Below are 25250 nucleotides of genomic sequence, written 5' to 3'. Positions count from 1 at the left end.
GAGTGAGAACTTCACATCTGTTCACACTCAGTGAATCTCATTTTGACGCTGCATGATAGCATTTTATTCTCTTTCTAAAACGAAACTGCGCTTGATCCATATACGTGACCTGTCCAGTCAGAACATATTTTATCAATTACAGTTATTGTTATTAGACTTTAAATTAAAGCAAATATCAGCATTCCTTAAACACCGGCTTGTTGTTTGTTTGCTCTAAAAGGACAATTTGTTCTATTATCGGTTGTGTGATGAATTGACCTTTTAGGGATTTTATTCCTTTTCCTGTTTTCAAAGGCGCCCTCCTGGCTTAAACAAATATAGTAATTACATGTTATAACCAGGGGCGAAAGTAAGGGGGTACGGTAGGGTACTGCGTTCCCCTAAAATATTTAGCGGGGGTACGTGTAACGGGTAGGATCAATGAGACTCCAGAAGTCATTCAATCAGGTTTCAATGAAATCTTTTATTCTGGGGGAGAAGAGTAAAAACAAATCAACCTTCTCTTCAACTCTCTCCCTGCACTCCAGCCCACAGCAGCGCAGAACAAAGCCGTCTACTAATTTTTTTTTTCTCAGATTCAACAAAAATCAACAACAACAAAAAAAGAAATTTCCTCACAAAAATCATAAACTAAAAACAGGAGGAGAAAAACGCCACCTGGTGGCCACAGCAACACAATAGACAGAGTTAAATAAACAGAGATAAAAAGAATAACTTAAAATAAAAGCACATACCTGGGGGAGAAGAGTAACAACAAATCAACCTCCTCTTCAACTCTCTCCCTGCACTCCAGCCTAAATGTGAGAATAAAAACAATGTTCAACCGAACTGTGCTGGATTAGCACCGGTTGTTCGCGCCAAAATAAAAAAAAAAAGAAAATTATAATAAAGCTGGTTATAAAACCCCACAATGATGGTCAAAACTGCAAAATAACACATTGCCAAACAACAATAAACATCGTATGGTAAAACTTCAACATAAACAACAACATCCGTACAGAAAACAAACTGTATATCGCAGCAGCGAACGTTCCTCTGACTTACCCACAGCAGCGCAGAACAACGCTGTGAGGGAAAAGTGGAAAGCCGAGATGCTATGAGGGCTGGACCGAACTACGGAAGCCCAGGAGACACAAACGAGGCAGAGGGCAGAAAGGCGACCCCCGCAGGCAAAAACAACAAATAAAAATAACTAAATAAGATAAAATTCACAAATTCTCAATATGAAATGAATTAGAAATTATAATTTTAAAAAGTACATTTGTAACTGTTACATACGCAGTACCTGCAAGAGAGGGGAGCGGCTGTCTGCTGTAAAAAATCAACGGTGTGCAGCCGTAAGTGCAACCACTAATCAGCCGTGACTGGTTACGGTAGTTTTTCAAGAACAATCTAAAACACGACTTAATCAGTTAATAAGTAACTTTTTTTCAATTTCATATTATTTCTGAACTGTTCGTGCTTTGCTAGAGCAGCGGTGCAATACGTGGATTTCGGAAGGTTTTGAGTCGATCTCGGCATTAGGTGACAAACTGAACGCTGCCAGGACGATGAGACCAGCACGTTCTCCTCTGGCTCGATTAAAAGCTAAAATGAATGGTTATATGCCAGACATGGAAAACTGGGATGCACTCCATGCCATGATGTTCAGAATTTAGGTCTCATGGCATCTCAAGGTGTCAACATTGCAGGGAAATACCGCTTTATTTTGTAGCAATTCAAGAGCTACCCAGCTTTTATCGCTTTGCAACAAAATTAATCAGCACAGAAACTCCAAAGCAGCCAAAGAAGCAATATATACATATACAATACAATACATACATATATCTATGTATTCCATGTTAATTTAACAAAAATGAATTATGGCCTGTAATACACGACATTGCCGATAGATGGCAGTAAATGGTTTCAAAGTAGTTTAAAACTACAGTGATATGCCGCAGAATATGGGCTAGAATAATCAGAAGAAGAAATGGGGGGAAAAAAATGTTTTTGTGGTCATTTTATTGACAATATTTTTCAAGAATTAGTTTTCATCGATGGTTGATTTTTGATTCCTGTGTACCCGGACCCGGAAAAACTTTGTTTTTGATATTAAATTTCTTTGTTTTCTTGCTACGAATCTCCCATGAGTTCTGTGCTATAATTAGCTTCATTGGCTATCGATTAGCCACAAGCTATTATTATGCTTTTATGTATTAAAAGTTATATCGTAATTTAATTTTATAGTTTCAATGTTGAAAGAAAAAAATAACAATCGGAGATATTTGTTTATGGGTAAGAATGTATGTTCTATACATGATGTTTTGTATGTGAATTAGCAATGCTTATGGCTAACTCACAAAGGCTATTCTGCTAATATTGCGCCTTTTTTCTTTGAAATACTGATACTGATGAAGTATCTAGTGCAGTGGTTCTTAACCTTTTTCGACCTATCGAACCCGTAAGGTTCATATGTCCACTCACCGAATCCTTCTTTGGTTACAAATAAATTTTTTTTTTTTTTCAAAATTCAAAATTTAATACCTGCAAATCAGTGTGACTTCTGCTGTTGTTTCTCGGAGGCCAGATCGGATATGCGTGGTTTCACCTTGGCAAGTGCTACTCTCATGTAATCTTCACAGCAAAGTCTGTTCCTTTTCTTCGTTTTTATGTTCAGCATCCTCGAAAAGAATTGCACAAAGATATGTTGTGACAAATGGTATAAAATATTCCAGGGCTTTATTAGCAATAACTGGGTACTTTTCCATTTGTCGACACCAAAACCTTGAGAGTGTTGTTGTTCTGAAGAGTTGCAGTTGAACCTGGCTCTGCTGAATTTCAATGATTTCTTCGAGGTATTCATCATTGACATCCACTGTCTCAACAGCAAACATAAATGGCTGTTTGACCAATGCTGGATAGGACTCTGTTGGGTGTTAATATCCGTCGAGAGACTTTGCAAGCTCATCTAAGGACAATTGTTTGCTTCAGTTCCATGGATACAGAAACGTCTCCGATTCCAGGCACATCTTCGATCTTAGTTACACAGTCGTCCAAAAGGGGAAAGTTTGCGAAGTTATTGTTCTCTGTACGTTGTTTCCATAACGGCAGTTTTTTTTTTTATAAGCCTTACGGCTTTCTTCTGCTTGCATGATGTTGACACCACCACCCTGCATCTGCTGATTGAGATGATTGAGAGCTGCAAATATATCAGCCATGTAAGCTAAAATCTAGAGATGTGCCGAACAGGTTTTTTCCTGCCGATACCGATCACCCATGAGGGCCGATACCAATCACATAATTATTTGTTGTTTTTTTTTAATCATAAGTACTACGGCAATTTTTAAATTTCGTTGTTCTTGTGACAATGACAATAAAGATCTATCCATCTACTACCGGTTACATTATGTGGAAAAAGAAACCAGGAATTCACCTTAATTTAGACAAAAACTTGTTTTTAATAACTTTCCAAGAAGAAAACTAAACAAAACAGGCATTCTGCAAATTGTACTGCTATCGGTAATACTATCTTTAACAGACTGATAACATATGAAGGCTCTGAAGAGGCTAAATAATGCAAAGAGCTAAAATAAAACCTCTCAAAATTGCCAAAAAAATTCAAGTATAAAACTTAACATTCAAAGGCAAATACAAGTTCCATTACAATAAACAATCCAGAGTTACTGAATGAAAACTTCCTGATAGCATGGCGGCTAGCTGATTACTGCTAGTTCTGAGTGSCTGTTTCTGACTGAGCGGAGTAATTATGCAGARCAGGGAGGAGATCRATTATTTTTTCAGAGATTATCYGTCTCATGTTAGGACAGCGAAAGTTTTAATACGYATGTAWAATGTATTWTTTTARGTTAGATGCTGCAGCTTTAAGCAGAGGTTCGGTGTGAGAGTCACTACCAGGTGGAGCAGAAGCGGCGCTTCGTCTGTGAAATATTACTACCTGTAGTGCGTAGCAGCGGTTCAACAGCGAGAGCAGAACCAGCGTCTTACATCGCAGCTCGAAGACTTAAATAATTTTGCGGGTTATTTGTTTAGCTTTCTGACCGTCATGCTAATCCGGGTGAGTGTTTGTAGCTGTGCGCTGCTTTACCTGCTATCTGATCCTCCAAATGTTTTTTTTACTGCAGTGAGCCTCGACGTAGCCAAACTCCATCAAGTTTTGCATTGTTTTTATGTCGTATTAACTTCGTTGTGTTGATGCATTTTGACGTGCTTCAATTTTCCGCCGCAACACGCAAACTTCCCCAGTCACTCAGTGCGTTATAGTTCCACATCGCTTAGGATTTGTTGCTGCGCATTTGCGCAGTGTGAAAGAAAGAGGAGACCAGCTGCACAGGCAGGCTGCGAAATGAGAAGCAGGTGATCGGTTTGTGTGATCGGCAACAAGAGACCGTGATCGGCGATCACCGATCATACACTTTTTCACGGAAATCGGCCAATCATGTTCGGTGACCGATCGATCGGCACACCTCCATTACATTATATATATATAGCCTATATATTTTTATTTATTTTTTTTGTCATAGTACCCCCAAGAATTTAAAACTACTTTCACCCCTGGTTATAACCCAACCACAAGAACAAGAACATAAGAAAGTCAGAGCAAAAAATATGTGTTTGTAATGCCTTATGTGCACTGAGGTAAAGAAAAGAAGAGTGAATCATGTTTAACAGTTAATATTGTATAGAATTCCACTTGTCATTACTTCCAAATTTGGGTTCATGTGTAAAGGGTGAAACAGCACCCCCTCCTGGTGGTTGGCAGGGTTAAATATAGTGAACACAGACATCTCGATGCCAGTTCATGAGAGATGGCGCGAGATAGGTTCACTGAGTTTAACGCTCCGGTAAAATGTTTTGTTAGCTTGTTGCTAACATGAAATGCTGTTCATCGTAAGGTGCTGTACCCGCTGTGATGAACCTGATTCCTGATCAGTCCATATTCTGTTTCGCACAGGTGTTTTATTTCTTTGTATTTCTGAAACAAAAACATGAACACTGTATGTGCTGGATATTTACCTTAGAATGGCCAACTCTTTGTTATTCCTATGTGAATTTGATGTAGTAGGGGCTTCCACACTTCCCATATCTGTGTCCTCTGTCATTTTTATCAGCAGTTAAAACTGTTTAATCCGATATTAACATGTGGTAACCTGTTTTTCCGAGCTGCCTTCAAACGCAACATGAGCGCCACGACGCTCGCACTGGGTTTACACCTGTGCGGCAGTGAAGGAGACCTGCTGCTGCTGTGCAGAGCTATGCAGGTGTCTGTTAGAATCATGGCAGCAAACCAGCAAAACGCAAAGAACTTTTCAGTTTTTCCCCCAAACTAACCGACTGAGTTGAGCTGTTGGATGCAGGTAATGTTAGCTAAAAGATGACTAGCTAATATCAATACAGCACCTTAAGCTTGTTAAGGCTAAGTAGCTTGTAGTCTACTGGTGTTGTCGTCTATGTTCAGCTACGTAGATTCATTTTCCCCCAAAAAAGTTGATTCCCTCCACCCCTCCAGAGACGAGGAGTCTAAGAATCCTCCCCCCTTCCCCCACTTCTTTCGATAACACATGTTGTTCAACCAGAAAGCTATTTGTAATCCATAGGGGGGGGAGAGAAAATGTTGGGAAACCACTGCATGAATGTATTAACTACTGCTGTTGGCCATGAGAGATGGGCGTGAGGTGCTGTACCCGCTGTGATGAACCGGATTCCTGATCAGTCCATATTCTGTTTCACACAGATAAACGACGTTTCATCTCATCCTGTCTCCTCGGCCTTATTCACACAATGCAGAACTGATTTATACTGAACGATCACGATTATCAAGGTTACACATCCTATCGCCCAAAAAGCTTCACTTCACTTGTCTACAGTCTTGTTGCTCTTATGTCCTATGACCACTTTATATTTTTTATTTCAGTTCAGTAAATCTATTATTTAATATTTAATAAAAAATATCTAATGATTATTAATACTAATAATATCTAATAACAAAGTAGATGATTTAAAAAATAAATGTTTTTTAAAAATTCATTTATATCTTTAAAAACAAAAATTACTCACATTTTAATGACTTTTAGTGTTATAACGAAAAATGATCAAATTTAAGGTTATATTCTTTATGTTAACTTAATAGGCATCACACTTTTCTGATGGCTATCAGTATTCATTTTCCTCATCGTTTTAATTTATATTAAAATTGTGGAATTCAAAAGAACAACACATTAAAAACAGACATAGGGTTCATGTCATTTAAAGGACACTCAATATTAACCCTAAAATCATTAATAATCTTCATAAATATCTATTTTGACAATAACCTATTTCATTTTCTGCTTTTAATATGTACGTTGCCATGGATCCCTTTAGCTTTGAATGGCTAATCTTATGACAGGGCAAAAAATAGTTACCGAAATGATATTAAGACAAAAGGTGCTTTATTTTATCAACAGTTTATCACACATCACTAAAAGCTTCTGAGGTGGCCCCGCATGTCAGAATGTTCTCAGGTCATCATGTTGGCCTGGCTACGGTACTAAAGAATGATGTCAACAATGATGTCACAGACTCCTTTGATGTCACAGAGGTGGAACTCTTGACTTTATTGTAAGATTCCCTTTACCTCACTTTGAAGGACAACGTCTCTGCTTACAGAAACTGCTGCAAACCTTTTACCCTAAAGTAGTTGCTCATCAAACTAAAGCTCAGAATGTTTGACTTTGGAAAGATTTCAGGATTCGTGTTCCCACGCAGAAATCTTAAGAAGAAACTTTGTAACAGAGCTTGCAAACTTTTTGACAAAGTTTGCAAACGTCTCAAAACAGTCAGCACTATCCGGGAAGAGAATGAAACTTTGGCTAAAGAAGTCAAACAAATTGCCATGAGAGTAGAAAGCACACAAGGTCTTGAAGATGATTGTAAGTACCTGGAAAAACAGATAAMGACTGATCGTTTGATAAACCAGAAGTTAAAGCWGCAAGTTCATGATCTGAAAATGAAACTGGAAGCGCAAAAAGTCTTGGAGGAAAAATACAGCACAAGACAGGAAGAAATTCAGAGACTGGAGGAAAGCAATGACAAGCTTCTAGAAGAAGTTGTTGCCTTGAATTTGAAGTTGAAGGATTTGATTGTATTGAACGAAACCTACAGGACACTAAATGGCAAGAAGAAAATTTTGACCCAGCAAAACAGCTTTTTCCCAAAGCACGTTGAGAGTCCAACAAAAAGTTTTACAAGACCACAAAACAAGGACTCTGTCAGACAACAGCAAGGTAAGTCTTCACACAAACAAAATGGCAAAACCTCAAAAGCTACTCTCATGAACAAACTTCAGAGTATGACCTCCCTTTTTTCCTCAGCAAAGATTGACAAGTGCAATTGAGATGAGCCAATATTTCCGAGAAGAACCAAAACTGATATGAACTGATGCCTCTTGCCCCTTAGAGCAGTTCAAACAAACTGCTCTAAGGACGAGATGTGGCTGCAAAACACACAGCCCTGGTGCTTTTCACCAAGGGTTCAAATTCCAACACTTTGTTTCTGCATGGAGTTTCCACGATATTTCTGTGCAGATGTGGGTTCTCTCCAAGTGCTTTGGCTTATCCCACTATCAAAAAAAAGCAACATGTTAGTTTCTTTTAGATTCCCTACATTTCCCTTCAAAAAACATTTATGGATGCATACATGACAAACTTTGTTCCACCAAAGTGGAACCATAATACTTCATGCAGAGTATCACAGAAACTCTGCGTGGAGTTTCCAACGTGCACATGTGGGTTCTCTCCAAGTGCTTTGGCTTCTCCCACCATAAAAAAGGAAACATGTTAGCTCACTACATTTCCTTTGAAAAAGAGTGTATGCATGCACGTTTGTTCCACCACTGGATGTTTCTGCATGGAGTTTCCACGATATTCCAGTGCAGATGTGGGTTCTCTCCAAGTGCTTTGGCTTATCCCACTATCAAAAAAAGGCAACATGTTAGTTTCATTTACATTCCCTACATTTCCCTTCAAAAAAAGTTTATTGATGCATACATGACAAACCTTGTTCCACCAAAGTGGAACCATAATACTCCACGCAGAGTATCACAGAAACTCTACATAGAGTTTCCAATGTGCAGATGTGGGTTCTCTCCAAGTGCTTTGGCTTCTCCCACCGTCAAAAAGGCAACATGTTAGTTTCTAGTCTAGTTAGTATTTAGTCATGAACATGACAGAACATCTGTTATGAACATGAGCAAGTCTTCATAAATATTTATGACTCTTGTCATAAATTGTGATTCGGTAAATCATGACACTTTTAATACAAAGTTGACATTATTCAAAATGTGTTCGATATGACAACTTTAACTAAAAAATCATCTGACAAATTTGTCATAAAAGTATTACTGATTACACATAAAAATTATGTAGCTTTATGTTATTAAAGCTAACGCTTAATCAGTAATACTTTTATAACAAATTTATGTCAGATCATGAGTTCTTGGTTAATGTCAAGTTGTCATAACAAAGACATTTTGRATAATGTCAACTTTTCATTAAAAGTGTCATGATTTACCTAATGACACTTTATGACAACACTCATATATTCATGATTACTTATTCATGTTCATGACAGGTGTTACTTTGACACTAGTTACTTAGTAACTAAGTAATGCGTTACTAAGTAACGCAGTACAAATTTTTAAATTTTGTGGGCTTTTCAAAAATAATCAAATATCTTCTCTTCAGCAAAGTGAGCTGGAGTCACCTTACAAAACCACAGGAAAAGGTTTTTGTTTGGGATGGCAAAAACAATTCATATAAATAAATACACACACACAAGTAAATAAATAGATAAATACATAAAACAACTTACTAACAGTGATGTCAGAAAGGGTGCATTCACACTGCAGCCTGAAGTTACCCAATTCCGATTTTTTTGCGAGGCCGTTCACACTGCCAGTAAATGCGACCTGTATGCGTTCTGCAGTGTGAACGGGCAAACGACCTGAAAGTGTCCCGCATGCGCASTAGAGGGCRCMATAGCGTCAGCKTTCTMAGTGTTCTGCCAACCGCCATAAAAAGAAGTGCTCAGTGTTTGCAGAAGTAAACTTGGAGGCTAACGGTGGAGCTTAGCTTACATATTTGAAGTTGTTGTCCAGCCGGAGCAGCATATTAACAAATTAATCCTCATCTAGTCCGTATTAGTTGTTGTTTTTCTTCCTGCTTGCGCATATCAGGACACAGAATAGTGAGATTTGATGATTATCACGTTCAGTTCGGATGAATTCGACCTGAACGTTAGGTCGTATTTGAATCGATACTATTGTCGCGATAAACGATAAATCAATTAATCAGACGATAAATTAAACCTATCGACCTCATTTTAATTATCGTCCCTTCCGGCCTTTTTTCTTTCTGTTGATGACACTGAATGGAAAAAAGGCTCAGCTCCGGTGCTCTCCACTGACCCTCCCTTCCTCATTTCCTTAGTCTAATGTCCAGTGCACATTACAGGAGTTGTCGGCCCACAGAAATCCTAGGTATAACGGTTCGATCGGGTTCGTCGTGCCGTGTGGTGTCCAGCCACATGGGCACAAAATAATGGCTACAAGTCCAGTTAACAAATTTTAACTGGATCCGGCATTAGTCAATGCTTTACTAGAATCTACCTGTGATGCATGTGGCTAGAGTCAGCCTAAAGTCCTGACTGAATTAAAATCATTAACCTATTTATGTCACGTTAACAAAGAACAGCTGAAAACTTACCGGGTTTATAAACAGAGGTAGTAATTTGGCTCCAACTCCTCCCCTTGTCATTTCTATATTCTTTGCACGAAATGTTGAATAAACTTTAATGTTGTTTCCATATATCATCTCCAATGTCCGCTGGACTTCCTGTTGCGCCGTGTCAGCTGTTTGGGATTCCCCTCCGTAATTTCTCCTCAAAAAGCGCGGAGGAGAATCCGCGATTTCTGATTGGTTACCTGTCACATTTAACGGGCTGCGTTAAGCTCCACGGGGAAAACCCCTGATTTAGATCGGAGCGGCCACAACAATCTACCGTAACACACTGCAGGATGATCGGTTAGATAGGCCAACGATCTAAGATTGTCATAAGGGAAAAATAAGGGCAAAAAATGGTGTAGTGTGAACTACTGCATTAAGTTGTCGGATGTGCCGTTTTCTCAATTTAAATCTAGTGATTACTGAAGTACAGAGACTTAATAATCTGCACTCTTTTGGTTGAATGCAGTATTTATTTCCACTTTGGCTTTATGTTGTCTAGTTTTTATTCAAGTATGTTTTTTGTTAATGGAGACTGAGAATCCATTTTATTTTTGTTTTTGGTTGTTTTATTTAGTTTATCAGTTCCAGTCTCACACCTTATTTTCAAAAGAACATGTATCCATCAGGAAATTGCCTGTATTATTAGTCCTTTCCGTTAAATCAGTGTCAAAAGGTCTTGAAACAATTTTATCGTTTATCGCAATAATTTTTTAGACAATTAATCGTCCAGCAAGATTTGTTGTAGATATGGGTCACATTCGTAAAAGAATCCGACCTGTGCTGTTCACACTGCCATGAAAAGATCGGATACAGGTCGCATTATGTCAAAAAAATCGGAATTGGGTCACTTCAGGCTGCAGTGTGAACGCACTCTTAGTGCGTTCACACTGCGTTCAGTGACGCGTTACCATTAGTCAGGCTACAGTTACTTATGGAAATCATTTTGCGTTACTGTGCGTTACTATTTTCTTTTGTAATTTAATTGTTTTTCCACTAGACGTCTTGAGGAGTGACCGCCGTTTCTAGGCAACAGTATCATTAGTGACAGAAACATAAACAATGGGGGTCAGAGGGAGATGCGCATTTTGTTACTGGAAAAACAGGAACTATTTTCTAAATTTTAAAATCTTGTTTATAGTTTTCCAGACAATACTGGAACACACAAATTACTGAATTTTTTTTGTACTCCCCTTCAGTTCAACCTTATAAGTGGAGACACATTGTTGATGTTACCATTATAAAATAACTTGCAATTAAGTATTGGCAAAGATCAATGTAATTTTAAGCAAGCTAAGCTAACCAATAACAAAAAGCTGAAATTGACTAATGGTGAAGCTAGTTAGAACATATTTTCAAGATGATCAAATATGTAACAAGCAAGCTAACTAGCTAGCATGCCACCGTCAATGTGTGAATTTTTGGGTGAATGACTGAATCTAATGTGATGCGCTGTGGGGTCCTCTGGACAATAAGCCCCACTCAGATTGCCAATCATAGCGTGGCAAATAAAACAAAAAATAAATAAAACAATTTAGTCAGCTGGGAAGGAACCACTGGCATTTGTTTGATGTTTGGCACTGGCTGTGGCTGGCTGAATGAAGTGGTTCTGAGCAGAATTACTCACTGTTTACTCGTCAAAATCTTTTGAATCCCTGAACCATATCTCTCACACACTATGTTCATGAAACGTACATAAGGAGAGTAAAGGCCTCCTGTGCAGGTGCAAATATGCTGACTTGTCTCCAGATGAGCAGCAGGTACTCATTGTGTTCAGCAGACAGACGGCCTGGGGACAGAAACGGCCTCTGTGTTCAGTTGACTAGATTTTTCCATTAGCGCTCTTCTCTTTAATGCGGATAAAAGTCTGATAACAGTGTGTATTGGGTCAACAGATATGTTTGTTGTCCTTAATTGGCCCTCAATCTTTTTGAATCAGATCTGTCTCTCTCTCTCTCTCTCTCTCTCTTTCTCTTTCTAACTTCCACATCTAACACTTGCTGCCGTTTTGCAGCCTGCGCTTCTTTGCGTGTCTCACAGCAAACAGACCGTGTGTTTCTGGAGGTCAGCCTTTTTTTTTACAGTCTTTTCTTATACTTTCATTTGCAAAAGTGTCTTTTCAAACAGCGTGACTGTTCATAAGACACAGTTCTCAGTAACGAAAACTCCACCAACAGGAACAAAGCCGCCGCCTGTTCCTGTAGGAAATGAAAATCCTAACTGGGTCTCCACACCCTTCATGCTGCAAAAAAGACAATGCCCAAAACTGCTTCATTTTGCAGCATTAATACACTGATCAAAAATACGTGTTCTTCTAAATAAAGCAAAAGTAAATGTTGACCTCAGTTCAAATGTAAATATTCAGTTCAAAGTGAATAAATCCAGTCAGTTTACCATCATCACAGCTCATGAGCTGTGTTCTAAAGCCAGTCCACCACAATGATGGCAGTGATGTCACAGTCACACACTGGCAATCTGGCTGCAACGGTTGCTAGGCAGCGTTCACGTTTACGTTTGAGTGTAAAGCAGAACGAACAAGCAGCGCTTGAAAGGTGGGAACATTGCATGTATTTTGAATGTAGTGACAAAAATAAAACTATATTTCTTTGAATAGATCTTAAATACACATTTGCAGTTTTTAGCATGTTGCAGCGATGAAGTATGGCACCCTCCGCAATCACAAAGTCACACAGAGCCATGCCAACTCTTGAAAACATACGCTGAGAAAATATAGGTCACATCAGACAAAGCAAATCATTTATGCTCTAACAAAAACTACCCTTTTAACCACACAGTTTGCATTGCATCTTGGGTAAACCACAGCTCAATCCACTGCTTCATTTCTAGATTGATAACTCACAAAACTGTGACACTCCATCGTGTTTTATATAATCCTAAAAAGTTAGGATTATATAAAAAAAAAAGCCCCAGTCTCAGAGTGTTTGTGTCTCCAGAACAGAGCTGCATGTCAGGATACGTGTGTGTTTATAGGCGTTATGCAAGTATACATGTGTGGTTTAATACAGTACAGTCAGTGAGATGAAGACATGAAGTGAGGGATAAAACGCTTCAGCTGATTGGTTCAAATATCTAAAAAAAAAAAATTATTTTACCAATTAAGGCTGTGTGTTAACATCTGAGATCTTTAACTTCAGTTAGTCTAGTGAAAAAGTTCTACACCGAATAACTTAAATGTTAATATAACATTTTAAACGACAGATTTGAGTAGACAGACTAGGCTAATAAGTTTTCCTCTGAAGTTTACTGACAACCCTAATTTCTATCAGCATTTTAAATAAAACTTTGGAGTGTAGACTGCATCTTATCCAACAGAATTTAGACAAAGCAAACCTCAACACAATATTTTTTACGCTCAATAGAGTTTCTTTCAAACATAGTTTGAGATTTATGGTACAGTTATTCCACTTGTGAAAAATAAAAGTGGAATTTGATGTGCTTTCTGAGCATAAAACATAAAATAAATGGACTGGTTTTATCAGGGCTGGAATATTCAACAAGGATTATTGATTACTTCATGCACAGTCTGTAATGTGTGAAAACTGTACTCAGTGAAAACGTTGTATCTTGTATTGTCGCATCTCAGAAACTGAATGTTGTTACAGCCTAAACAATAGTAAACAGATTACAACCACCTGATCATCCTAGTATGGTTTTTAAAGTGTTTTTTATGTTTTCCTGTTTACATAAAAAAGAAATAAGAAAAAAATTAAAATATAATTTAAAATGCATATTGTGCATTTGATATTCTTTTAAAATTGTACATTTAGCTTCTTCAACGGCCCCAATCTCAAAGTTTCTAAAAGACAACACATTATGTTTCTTTCATATGACTTTATCATTCTTTCACTTTTATTGGAAATACTATGCTTTGGTTTATTTATTTATTTATTTATTTATTTATTTATTTATTTATTGGTATGAAATTTATCGCAAATCCCTCTGAAACTCTCTGACAGGTTATTGAATTTGATGGCTAATTCAAACCACTGGAGATGAATAACCAGCCTAGCTTTTAAATGTCAGGACAAAACAACACCTTACACTTTCTATGCGACCCAGCATCCTCCTGTAAACAGGGTTCGTTGGGAGAACAAAATGAAGAAAGACGTGACAAATCAATTCACAGAAAGAGTTTATTTTTAGCTTTTCACCACATTTCAACACGTTACATAATTTTTAATACACATACAGCCAAAAGTGGCAAACCTTAGTTGCCCTTCTGTTTTTTTAGGCAAGCGTCACACCCATGTGGAAAACAGATTTTACATTACAAGTAGAAAAGGCTCAAGTTTAGACGTCAGAATGGACAACAACAGTTTTCAACAATGTAAAGATTCTGATGTAGAAATAAACTCATCACTTTATCTACTTTGATAAATATTACTCTATAGAAGGCCATGATTTTCACATTTGCACAAGGTTAATTATACATTACAACATATATCGAGGCCAACTCTTTGTGAAAAAAACAAAGCAAAAAGCAAACCCAAATTCAAAATTGGTAAAATATAAACACAAGAAAGTTTAACAAAACTACTCCAGCACAATACTCTCAGTGAAGATTATTTACAATGACACACTGAAACTGGTATAAATGTGTCAACAGCTGCAATGTTGCAGAAAATGTAGATTTCAAATTTAAAACCCATTTTTCACAGTTTTTAATAGCAGAGGACATAAGTTTCGATTCAAAGCTTTGCTCTGTTCTGCAGACAAAAATGACATTTTCACTAGGTAATCATAGTTTCTGCAACTGTACTTATATCTAGTGTTTGTGTAGGCTTTGTCAATTCTTGGTTCATGCAGACTCTGCACATTTTTTGGACGCTAAAGGCATACAGCAGTGGGTTAATGCAATTATTTAGAAAAGCAATTGCTTTGACAATGTCCCATATGTCTACACAAAACTTCAACAAGCTGTCATTTTCGAAGCAGATGGCTCCCAGGGTCAACATATTTATGGTATGAAGAGGAGACCACAGAACAAAATTGCTTACAATGATGCTGGTCAGCAGCCTGGTCGTCTGTGGGTTGTTGAAGAAGGTTGCCTGTCTAATCTTCCTGTGAAGGCGAATGTAGGAATAGGCCACGACAAAAAAGGAAACAAAGCCAGATGTGGTCTCTGACAGCAGCACTGCCAATCCCTGAGCTCGAGATGAAAACTGAGGGTAGCAGTACCTCCACCCGTCGTAGATGTTAGTTTCCACCCGTTCCGTCACCAAAGCAGGGATAGACAGGACCGTGGCGCCAAACCATAATGGAACCAGCAGGTGACTTTTTTGTACCTGAACGCATCTCCGTTGGTTCACCACCACAATGTACCGCTGGACACCCAACGCTGTCACAGTCAGCAGGCTGCCGTAAAGGCTGCAGTACACGAGAAAACCTAAAAGCTTACAGGTTCCGAGACTGAATGTCCAGGTGCTGAGCAGAGCATAAATCCACAGTGGGAGAGTGAGCAGAGAGAGCAGGTCAAAAATGGCCAAGTTGAGCATCAAACTCTGGCTCAGGCGGGACATGTTCTGCCAGTTGGGCTTTAAAAGAATCACTGCAATGTTTCCAGGAACTCCCAGGAGAAAGCAGAAGGACAGCAGTACCGCAGGGATCAGTCCGTTGTGCACCCAGGTGCGAGGAGGTAGAGAGAAATCAGAGGTGTTCATGTTGGAGTTATTATCCATGATGCATTGATCAGTTAGCAGTGCTAAATGTGCTGTCACGGAAGTAAAGTGGTCAGGTTAAGAGGAATTGAAACAAAAAAAAAAACAACCACTAAAAAGGGGCTGGATTTCATTGGTTAGGTTTTTAAATTTTGTCATGCAGTCGAAAAATGCTTGGTTAGATTGCATTTGTGTGATAAGAGCTGGAAACTTGATAAACCAACTCTAGTCATTTGTTGCTGTTGCTGTTCTTTATCTGAGTAAGTGATTCAATCATCACTGCTTTCTGTCACTGCCTGCTCGGTTCAGTCGACACATTTCCTAGGACATCACAAAAAGAGAGTAAAATATCTTTTATTGGCAGTAAAGCCCTTCCTTAGGTTTTGTTTTTGTTGTTGTTTGGATTATTAAAAATATAATTATCTTTGCATGTGTTATTTGTTAAAATATATTTTAGGTGACTTGCTTTCCAAAGGTGGAAACTGTAAATGCAACCTACAGTAATGTATTCTTCTTTGTCAGTCTGAATTTAGGCTTAGAATTTGAATTATTTGCTGAAATTTAAGTTTAGAGTTAATAGTGTTGTAGCTGACTAATTGTGATAACCAAGCTTGTCATGAGCTTATTGTTGTTTCATGTATTACCATAGGTATAATTGAATAACTGCAGTTTGGTTTTGTTTTTATTGTGATGAGGATGTCCAGAACAACACGTTAGGCATAGGTTAAAAACATGCATGCAAATAAAGAATCACTTCTCTAACATCATTGCCACTGTGCTTCCTTGTTGGCATTTTAGTTCACAAAACCCTAAATGTCACAGATCGCCAAAGTAGAAGTTAGCTGCAACATATTGACATAACCAAATGCATTATTTCCTTCAACCAGCCTAATTGCTCGAGTACTTCCACTAAACATTTTAGTCTTTCTATCTTGGTCCAAGTCAGACTCGGTTCCATCGACACAGGAAGGAAGCTATACACAAAATGATTTTAGTTAAAAACAACAACAATAGAAGTTTTTGTTCTATGTAAAAAAACAAAAAGAATATATAAAACAAAAATCCCTCAGACCAAGTAACATTTTCATAAGGATCTTTTGTGCCAGGATTTCATTTCAAAAGTGATTAACAAAACAAAAGTGCTCTACAACCTGCTCTGAAAAAGTAATCTGACATTGCACATAAAAGATAACACAAAAATGCTTTTGCCTGTGAAAGAAACATTTCTGTTTTGCTTAAAAGGTGTCGAAGCATATTATTGTTGTTATCAAGTTTCTGTAATCGTACTGATCTCCGTCTGGGAATTTCTGAACCTCTGCTGCAACTCTTCTGTTTTTCTGCAAAGACTGCACATTTTACGAGACGTGAATGCATACAGGAGTGGATTTAGACAGCTGTTTATGAATGTCACTGCTCCAAAAATACTCCAGGTTTCATGGCAAAAGTTGAGCAAATTGTCGTTCTTCAAACATATTGCTGCCACTCCCAGCACATTTGTTGTATGGTATGGAGCCCACAGAACAAAAAAACAGACGATGATACTGGTTAATAGTCGGGTTGTCTGTGGGTTGTTGAAAAAGGCTGACTGGTTAACCCTTTTTTGAAGGCAAACGTATGAAAATGCCACGAGAATAAAACAAATGAATCCAAACACAGTCTCTGTCAGCAGAACAGCCACCCACTGGGCATCAGAAGAATACTGTCCTTGGCAACTAACCCATTGCTGTTTTATTTGCAGATTCTGAACCACCAAAGCAGGGATGGCCAAGATACTGGCAACCAACCAGAGCATGAACAGCAGTGTTCTCCTTTTTACCTGCTGGCACCTTCTCTGGCGCACCACAACAAGGTACCGCTGGATGCTTAGTCCAGACACAGTCAGCAAGCTGGCATAAATGCTGCAGTACACAACGTATGCTAAAAGTTTACATGGCACCAGGTCAAATTTCCAGCCAAACAAATATGCGTATATCCACAGTGGAAGGGTCAGCAGACTGAGCAGGTCAGAGATGGCCAGATTCAGCATTAAACTCTGGCTCAGACTGGACATATTCTGCCAGTTGGGCTTGAGTATTAACACCGCGATGTTTCCAGAAACTCCCAGGAGAAAACAGATGGACAACACCGCCGCAGTGACGAGATCACTGGTATTCCCGGGGTGCAGCGGCAAATGTCCTGTAGTAGAGAAGTTAGCGTTGACCGCAGTGGAAGTGAGTTGTTCCATGCCGGACCTTGTCTGCAAAGTTGTTCTCTGAACAAGTGATGGGGGTTAACATGAAGCGATGGGCGTCAAATGGCCAGTCAAAGTAGAACTTGGAGGCAGAAAAGGGAAACGTGTGATCATGAACAAATTGTATTTCTCTAAAAAGGCAGGGGAGGCGCTTTGTTGCCACCCAGCTGCATGAGCAGGTGACTTAAAAACATTCTGTTCTTTGAGTTGGTAGATTGAATGTCAAACATCTTGTCCAACCTTTTTCAATCTTTTGAAAAGTTCTGAAATTGCTGGACTTTTCCTTTTTTACTGAAGGAATCATATCTGCACAATCCTTTTCTTCGTCTCTCAACATGAATGCGCTGTGAACAGATTGCAGTGGGCAGGTGGGCACACAGAGTGAATTCATTGTTAGTACTGGGCATATTAACAAAATATCTGCTATTCTGCTATGTGCTGAATGCTATTAAACAGAGGGATCTCTGGTAAACATTTTTGTAAAAGAGAAACTAAATACTTCCCCCAAAATCTGAGATGAGAAACAAACTGGGGAGAATATTTTTATTTATTTGTTGTCCTGTTCTACAGAAGTTTTTACTTTTGTAACTTGTTTGAAACCAGTGGAAAGAAAAAGAAGCACAAATCTTCTGGCTGTAGCGTACATGAGTAATTACAAATGAACATATTAAAGTTGAAGTCTTGGTTTTGACAAGTTTCCACACCCTCATGGTTTGTGTGACATATGTAAGCCACGAGTAAGAGGAAACCTCCTCTTGTGTTTGCATTATGAGGTAAGCAAAAATATTGCTCACCAAATAAAGGCGACTTCTACCAGAAATAAAACATGTACAGTTTCAGGGCAAAGACATTCACATTTAACATGTGACTTGATCCTTAGAAGCAGATATTGAAGAATTGTTATTCTTATGTCAGCAGATACGGCCTCTAAAATGGGCCATGTCTGCTGTCAGTCAAGTAGTGAAGATTTGTTTTCACAGTTGCACTAATTTAGTTTGGGTTAGGTTGTCTCTACCACCACTGTAAATCCAGAGATAGAGATTTTTGCACATCAATGCTTGTATGCAGATTGTGTGGAGAGCAATTTTAGCCAATGATAAAAAGGAAGTTGTTTTTTTTTCTTTCTTTTGTTTTTTTTTTGCCAATTACTTCTCTAAAAGAGAAAATAGCCAAATGAAAATGCTGCCTTCTCTTAGTCAAGTTGATATTCATGTTATTTAAAAAAAAATTGCCTTTTGTTGTGGCTTTTGAAAATCCCAATCTCTAAGCAGGGATTGAACATACTTTACATTGAGCACACATATCTGTAGTAAAAGCGCTTTTTATTTGTCTGATTTAATATTTTAATCCTAACATTAGCAGTAAGCAGAAAATTCTCATAATGAAGAGAAATTAAGGCTTATCAAAAATCTGTTTGTATTTTTATAGAAAAAGGTCGTTTTTAAGAATATGTATGACAGACAGACTTTATAAACATTTTTGTTGCATCAATTTACATTCCCACGAATGAATATTGAAAATAAAAAAGGTATATATATATATATATATATATATATCATTCCGGAAGGCACAGCAGGAACTGAGTTACATTTTATTTTTAACATGTCAGCATTGCAACCAAAAGAGAAAGAGTACAGTCTTCTTTGTTCTGCTAAACTAGTTTATGAGCAGAGACAGAAACTAGCTCTGGTTACTACATATTGTTAGAAAACAAATATATTCCCACTACCGTCAAAAATGAATTATTTAACACACACCTGATTTGAAATAATTGTTTGGGGCATTCTAGGATGTTGTCATAATTTTTCTCGAATTATAGGCATACAAGAGAGGATTTAAGCACCTAATTACAACTGTAAGAGCTTTGACAAGGTTCCATGTCTTTGAGCAAAAATTGAACAAGCCTTTGTTTTTGGCACAAATAGCCACCACACCGAGTACATTTATGACAATAAATGGAGCCCAGAGAACAAAATTACTCACAATGATGCTGGTAATCAGCCGAGTTGTTTTTGGATTGTTGAAAAAGATGGCATTTTTAATTTTCCTGTTTACACGAATGTATGAAATCACCACAAGCAACACAGAAAAGAATCCAAACAGCGTCTCCATTTCCAACATGACCACCTGTTGTGCCTCAGAGGAGTACCGTGGTTGGCAGACGGTCGACTGCTGGTTTGTTGTCACCTGCCAAACCACCAAATTAGGGATGGACAGGGTGATGGCGACCAGCCAGAGCAGAATCAGCCGCACTCGTTTTTGTCCCTGATGCCACTTCTCCTGATGGACCACTTGTAGGTAACGTTGAATGCCTAACACAGTCACAGTCAACTGGCTGCCATAAATGCTGGTGTACAGAAGATAATTCAGAATCTTACAGGCCACCAAGCCAAATTTCCAGTCAAATAACAAAGCGTATATCTTTGGTGGTAGGGTCAGCAAACAAAGCAGATCAGAAATGGCCAGATTCAGCATTAAACTCTGGCTCAGACTGGAGATCTTCTTCCATTTAGACTTGAGAAGAATGACGGCGAGGTTTCCAGGTACTCCCAGGACAAAGCAGAAGGAGAGCACCACTCCAGGGATGAGACCATTGTAGTACCAGGAGGAATGTGGTAGATGTCCCGGAAAAGACGAGTTTAAAGTGACCACGGTGAAATTAAGTTGATCCATTGTTTTGTCTCCGTCCAATCTTAACAGTTGATGCTTGCAAATGTCTAGTCCAAGTAAAGTGGGGAGTCAAAGAGGACCTGTGAGAATGTGATGCTGATATGTAATGTGCAGCTGTTTTATTAGTAGCTGCATGAGTGTGCATGAAGTCATGGTAGATTTTGAAGAAACCATCTCTATTTTTACACCTAGAAACAAGTACTTTGCAGATAGACCAAGCAAGATACTAAACAATGTGTCTAACTTTTATATACCATCTTTGGTGAATAGTCGGAAACAGAATTTTGAGTCTATTTTCAATGCTGTTAAACAAGTAAAACTAGAAACAAAAATGCTCCATAATTACATTGATAGATACTGCAGTCATATTGTTTTGTCAAAAGGTATTTATTTTATTAACTTAATTCACCAAGTGAATCACATTGTAACATTAATTACGCACAGATTTTTACACAGACAATTTTCAAGTCTTAATTTCTGTTAATTAGGATTTTCTACTTGCATGTGATGAAAATTCATTTAAAAATAGATTACCAGTATATGAGACTGATCTAAAAACAATTGTCTTGATACAGAAATGTGGGCTAAAAGAAAATAATATTTTAAATACCTGCTTAAAGGTTGTTAATATCTTAAGGTACTTTTGATCTAACAAACGAGCCACATTGGAGCACAAATTTTAATTTATTGAATATGGCCGTACTTTTTACTTATCAACACATTTACCTAAAGCTGAGGCTATAACTGTGGTAACAGAGGGCTATATCTGTGTAAGTGCTTCTCAAACTACAAAACAATTTTGGCAATATAAGTGATTGAAATCTAGTTGCGATTTGGGTGCTTCACTGAGAAACATCTTGCTTTTTCTTTCTCAGTTGTGCCAGGAAATGAATCATGTGTTGTGACACCTAAATGGTAAAAGGAAATAGCACCTATGTAGCTAAAAATTTATTTGACCTCCGAGTTCTTTGTTTGCCTACTCTTTCTTTTCAGAGCCTAAGTTAGTTGTGACATCTTATTATGTACGCTGACACTGTTGAGGATGTCTTCCTGTCAAAAAGGAGTTTTCATTTCAACGCATGCTAGGCATGAGATATCGCCGCAAGGTTCTGAACTTGATGCTTTTAGTTGGGTTTATAGAGATAGCAAACCTTTTACCTATCGGTATCCTACAGGGGAACTTGTACTGTTTTATAACAAGTATTTGATTTGAATTGGGGAAATAAATAAACCAAATCAATATGAATGTATGCATCGTTAATTATTTCTCTGAAAGGAAGAAATATGTCAACATAAGATTTATTTACAATTTTCACCATGTTTTCTAGACAGAATTCAGTACAAATTCATTGTGATTGAGAGTAAGAAGAGAGCAAATATGAAAGCAATGTATTTCTATGTATGTTTTGAAAAAGTCATGGAAAAAACTAGCAGTAAATATAGATACAGTACAGATACAGGTGACAGTCTAAACAGTGTTAGCATAGAAAAAAGTGGCATATAAGGAAAACAAATTAAAATACTACTTGCAAAGATCAATGGGTAAAAACATCACTGGCAAACCAAATGTGATACAGTTATATAAAGTGTAATTTGATAAATTTTACATAAACAAAGGGACAAAATCAACTTTCTGATTTAAGCAATTGCAGAAAAAAATAAAACAAACAGAGATAGTAGAAGATGTGACATCAGTTTAAATGAAAAGTAACAAACTTATTTTGTTTTTTTTGTGTGGCTGGGGCGGGTGGGGGGGGGTGGGTTGACATTTGTCACTATTGTCATCAAAGTTCTGCAATTGTAGCAATGTCAGGTGTTTCGGAGAGTTCCCTCATCTGCATTGGTCAAGTCCTTTTTGAAAAGCGGACAGAATTTACTAGAAAGAAAAGCATACAAGAGTGGATTTAAGGTACTATTTGTAAATATAAGACATTTGACTAAACTCCAACTGTCTGCACAAAACTTCAGGATCTTCTTGTTTTTAATAATTATCCCTAACACACCCAGCATATTGACCACATGAAGTGGAAAAAACATAATAAAATTGGTTAGAATGATACTAATAAGCAGCCTGCTTGTCTTTGGATGGTTAAAAAAGGCTGCACTCGTAACCTTCTTGTGGAGGGATATGTATGATAATGTGACAAGAAAAATCGAAGCAAGTCCAAACAAGATCTCTGTGAACAGCACAGCCAGCCACTGTGCCTCAGAAGAATAACTGGGTATGCAACGGATCCATGGTCCGTCATTCGTTACTTGTTCAGTCACCAAAACATAGATGCACAAAGTAAAAGATGACAGCCAAAGCAGAGCCACCACCACATATCTATGTATGTCGCACTTCCATCCACGCACAACAACAATGTAGCGCTGGATGCTCAACGCAGTCACAGTGCTTTGGCTAACATAAACTGTAACGTACACAAAGTATGATAGAACTTTGCAGGCTACAAAGCCGAATGCCCATCCAAGGAGTAAGTTGTAAATCCACAGTGGAAGGGTAAGCAGACACATTAGATCAGACATGGTCAGACTCATTATTAAACTCCGGGTCGTCCTGGACAGATGCTTCCAGTTAGGCTTGATTATTATCACAGCAATGTTTCCAGGAACTCCAACTAGATAGCAGAAAGTTAATACCACTGCCGGGATCACACCACGTTGATTCCAAGAGAGCTCAGGTAATCCAGCGGAAGAGTCGTTAGAACTGAACCTTGTGAAGTTTGATTCATCCATCTTGAGTTGTGCTGGGAACGATGTGCTGTGAGCCACAGCTTCTTCTCTCAGTGTCCTGAAGTCACAGTAACAAAGAGGGAACTCAAAGAGGAACTCCTGTGCTGATGCAGATTAAAGCTGTGTCCGAATTCAGGGTCTGCATCCTTCGAAGGACCCATCTAGGTAGGACGGGTCCTTCACAGACCACGAATAAATAACGACCGGAAGAGAAACGCTGTGAATTCGGACAGGTCTAGCCTTCACCAACTGCCCCCGGCCTGACCTCAGCGTAACTCATGTTGCCTAGCAACCATGACAGCGTGAAGCAGAGAGCGGAGAAAGAAACACACTTAAATTGGCGCCTAAAAACGTTGTACCAAATCACATTGTGTCATTTAAAGTGTAATATAGCAAAATAATTATGGGATATGGAGGGCCGTGAAGGATACACCGGACCCATCCGTCAAATCTGGGAAAAAGAAGGACGCATTTGGAGGCCGCATTTGAAGGAGTCTTTGAATTCGGACAGGCCTTGCCGCCACGCTGTGACGTAATCGGCCTACAAATCCGTCCTTCGAAGGATGCAGACCCTGAATTCGGACACAGCTCAAGTGTTAACAATTCTCTACCAAGCTTTTGTAGTATTTGTTCCATTATTTTGCATGCACAATCCCAATGAATTAATTCCATATCATGTTTTTCATACATTTTGTGCAACTAAAGTTGACCAAGTATTCTAAAGGTGAGTCCAATATCAAACTTTGAAATGAACAGATGAATGTTCCTGAGGAGTAAAAAGCCTCAGGAACAAATCTGAAAATAATGTTTACATAAGTTTTTCCTGTGAAAACGTGTCTTAGCAGCTTGAAAGTTATGTTCATCAGTCTTGGCTATTCATAAATTTCCAATTTGTATTTCACTACTTTAAATGTTATGATTGGTTTTGATGTAATTCATTTCTTAACTGTTGTTTATATATATATATATATATATATATATATATATATATCATGTCACGGAAAATAAAATTCCCACTGCGCAACAGACTGCGCAATTCAGTTATATTTTCCGTGACATGTGATCGCATAATGGCTTCAGAACACAATCAATTGAAAAAAAATGTATTGAATACAATTTGTTTTGGTTGTTTTAATAAGAAGTTAGAAAAATAATCACAAACAGCAGTCAAAATTAATCACCAGAAACGTCCTCTGGTGATTAGCAGAAAATATACCTGGCCATGTCATGTCGTCATAGAAACAACTAATAAACAAACTGACAGACTGGCAAACATAACTGACAAACTGACAAACATAACCGACAACATAAATTACTGGTAATTATGTTAAATTGAATGTAACATACCCGCAGTTAGTGATTGACAAAGCACAAATGGCGCAGTGAGCCCTCTCTACTGGTTAATCTATCACTCTGTGTAATGCAACAACGATTCAAGTTACCCTTTGAACAAACCTCCAAGTCCACTCAGAAGAGAACAGGATTTGTTGACTTACCACAGCAGAGCGCTGATCAGACTGCGTGGAATTCTCGGTTTCTCATCGAATTTATAGGCAACCAGTAGGGGGCGCCAAAAACCACCAATTACAGGACAACTATGAAACATATTTTAGCAGGAATTTAATTTATATGTCTACCGATCCCACACCCGTAAAACTTGTATCATTTGCCACAGTGCTCTACGTTTGCCTCAGTCCTCGCACGCTCAAGGTTTAATAATAGATATTTTCCTCATTTCCAATTGTTTCTGAACTGTTCGTGCTTTGCTAGAGCAGGAGGTGCAATACGTCGATCGCGTAAGCTTTGGGCATTAGGTCCGACAGGACCCTGAGACCAGCACGCCCTCCTCTGACTCGCTTATCAAAACGTTCGTAATTTTATTAAAGAAGAAGCATAACAAAAAAGAACAAAATAAATCTACAAAACGTGTTCAAATTAATGACCCAACAAAAATAATAATCTCTTATTGTTTCAACAAGGTGCATCGCAAGTGCATTTCGGTTCCATTATCAAAATAACTAGCAGAGCAGGAGTTTAAAATTAATTAATCTACCACAGCTGTCTTCGGGAGCGCTTATTAATAATGGCAAAAATAAATATCAGCTAACAATGTTAGATCGTTAAAAAAGAAAAAGAAACAATGTTAGACTGTTAGCTAACAATATCAGCTAAAATCGC

The 25250-nt window shown here is 38.1% G+C and overlaps 5 protein-coding genes across 6 annotated transcripts in view; all 5 read right to left on the bottom strand.

Moving 5' to 3' along the window:
• LOC103457716 (leukotriene B4 receptor 1-like) overlaps window positions 1–797 on the bottom strand; it is an 8781-nt gene extending 7984 nt beyond the window's left edge. The window contains exon 1 of the mRNA XM_008398069.2: window positions 735–797. The gene's annotated coding sequence lies outside the window, so the exon portion shown is untranslated. The remainder of the gene's footprint in view (window positions 1–734) is intronic.
• A 13214-nt stretch (window positions 798–14011) lies between these two features.
• On the bottom strand, window positions 14012–15627 carry LOC103457712 (leukotriene B4 receptor 1-like). Its single transcript, XM_008398064.2, has one exon. The coding sequence runs from the start codon at window positions 15458–15460 to the stop codon at window positions 14513–14515; it is 948 nt and encodes a 315-aa protein (XP_008396286.1). The 5' UTR covers window positions 15461–15627; the 3' UTR covers window positions 14012–14512.
• A 945-nt stretch (window positions 15628–16572) lies between these two features.
• Window positions 16573–17663, bottom strand: LOC103457744 (leukotriene B4 receptor 1-like). The gene has a single exon (XM_008398118.2). It carries the CDS (start codon window positions 17661–17663, stop codon window positions 16707–16709), a length of 957 nt encoding a protein of 318 aa, XP_008396340.1. The 3' UTR covers window positions 16573–16706.
• A 1630-nt stretch (window positions 17664–19293) lies between these two features.
• On the bottom strand, window positions 19294–20391 carry LOC103457713 (C-X-C chemokine receptor type 4-like). The gene has a single exon (XM_008398066.1). The coding sequence runs from the start codon at window positions 20340–20342 to the stop codon at window positions 19455–19457; it is 888 nt and encodes a 295-aa protein (XP_008396288.1). The 5' UTR covers window positions 20343–20391; the 3' UTR covers window positions 19294–19454.
• Window positions 20392–21622: 1231 nt separating this feature from the next.
• On the bottom strand, window positions 21623–24693 carry LOC103457714 (leukotriene B4 receptor 1-like). Of its 2 annotated transcripts, XM_017302225.1 has the most exons (3): window positions 24569–24594; window positions 24420–24485; window positions 21623–23130 (listed from the first exon to the last, which is right to left on the bottom strand). In XM_017302225.1, exon 3 carries the CDS (start codon window positions 23073–23075, stop codon window positions 22149–22151), a length of 927 nt encoding a protein of 308 aa, XP_017157714.1. In that variant the 5' UTR covers window positions 23076–23130; window positions 24420–24485; window positions 24569–24594; the 3' UTR covers window positions 21623–22148. The 2 variants fall into 2 exon arrangements, with proteins under 2 accessions (XP_017157714.1, XP_008396289.1); XM_008398067.2 differs by lacking the exon at window positions 24420–24485 and having other exon boundaries at window positions 24569–24693.
• Between the last annotated feature and the right edge of the window lie 557 nt (window positions 24694–25250).

This window comes from Poecilia reticulata, linkage group LG21 (genome assembly GCF_000633615.1).
Source record: "Poecilia reticulata strain Guanapo linkage group LG21, Guppy_female_1.0+MT, whole genome shotgun sequence".
Lineage (NCBI taxonomy): Eukaryota > Metazoa > Chordata > Actinopteri > Cyprinodontiformes > Poeciliidae > Poecilia > Poecilia reticulata.
The sequence above is the reverse complement of the archived record's forward strand: the minus strand, read 5'-3'. Positions and strand labels throughout refer to the sequence as shown.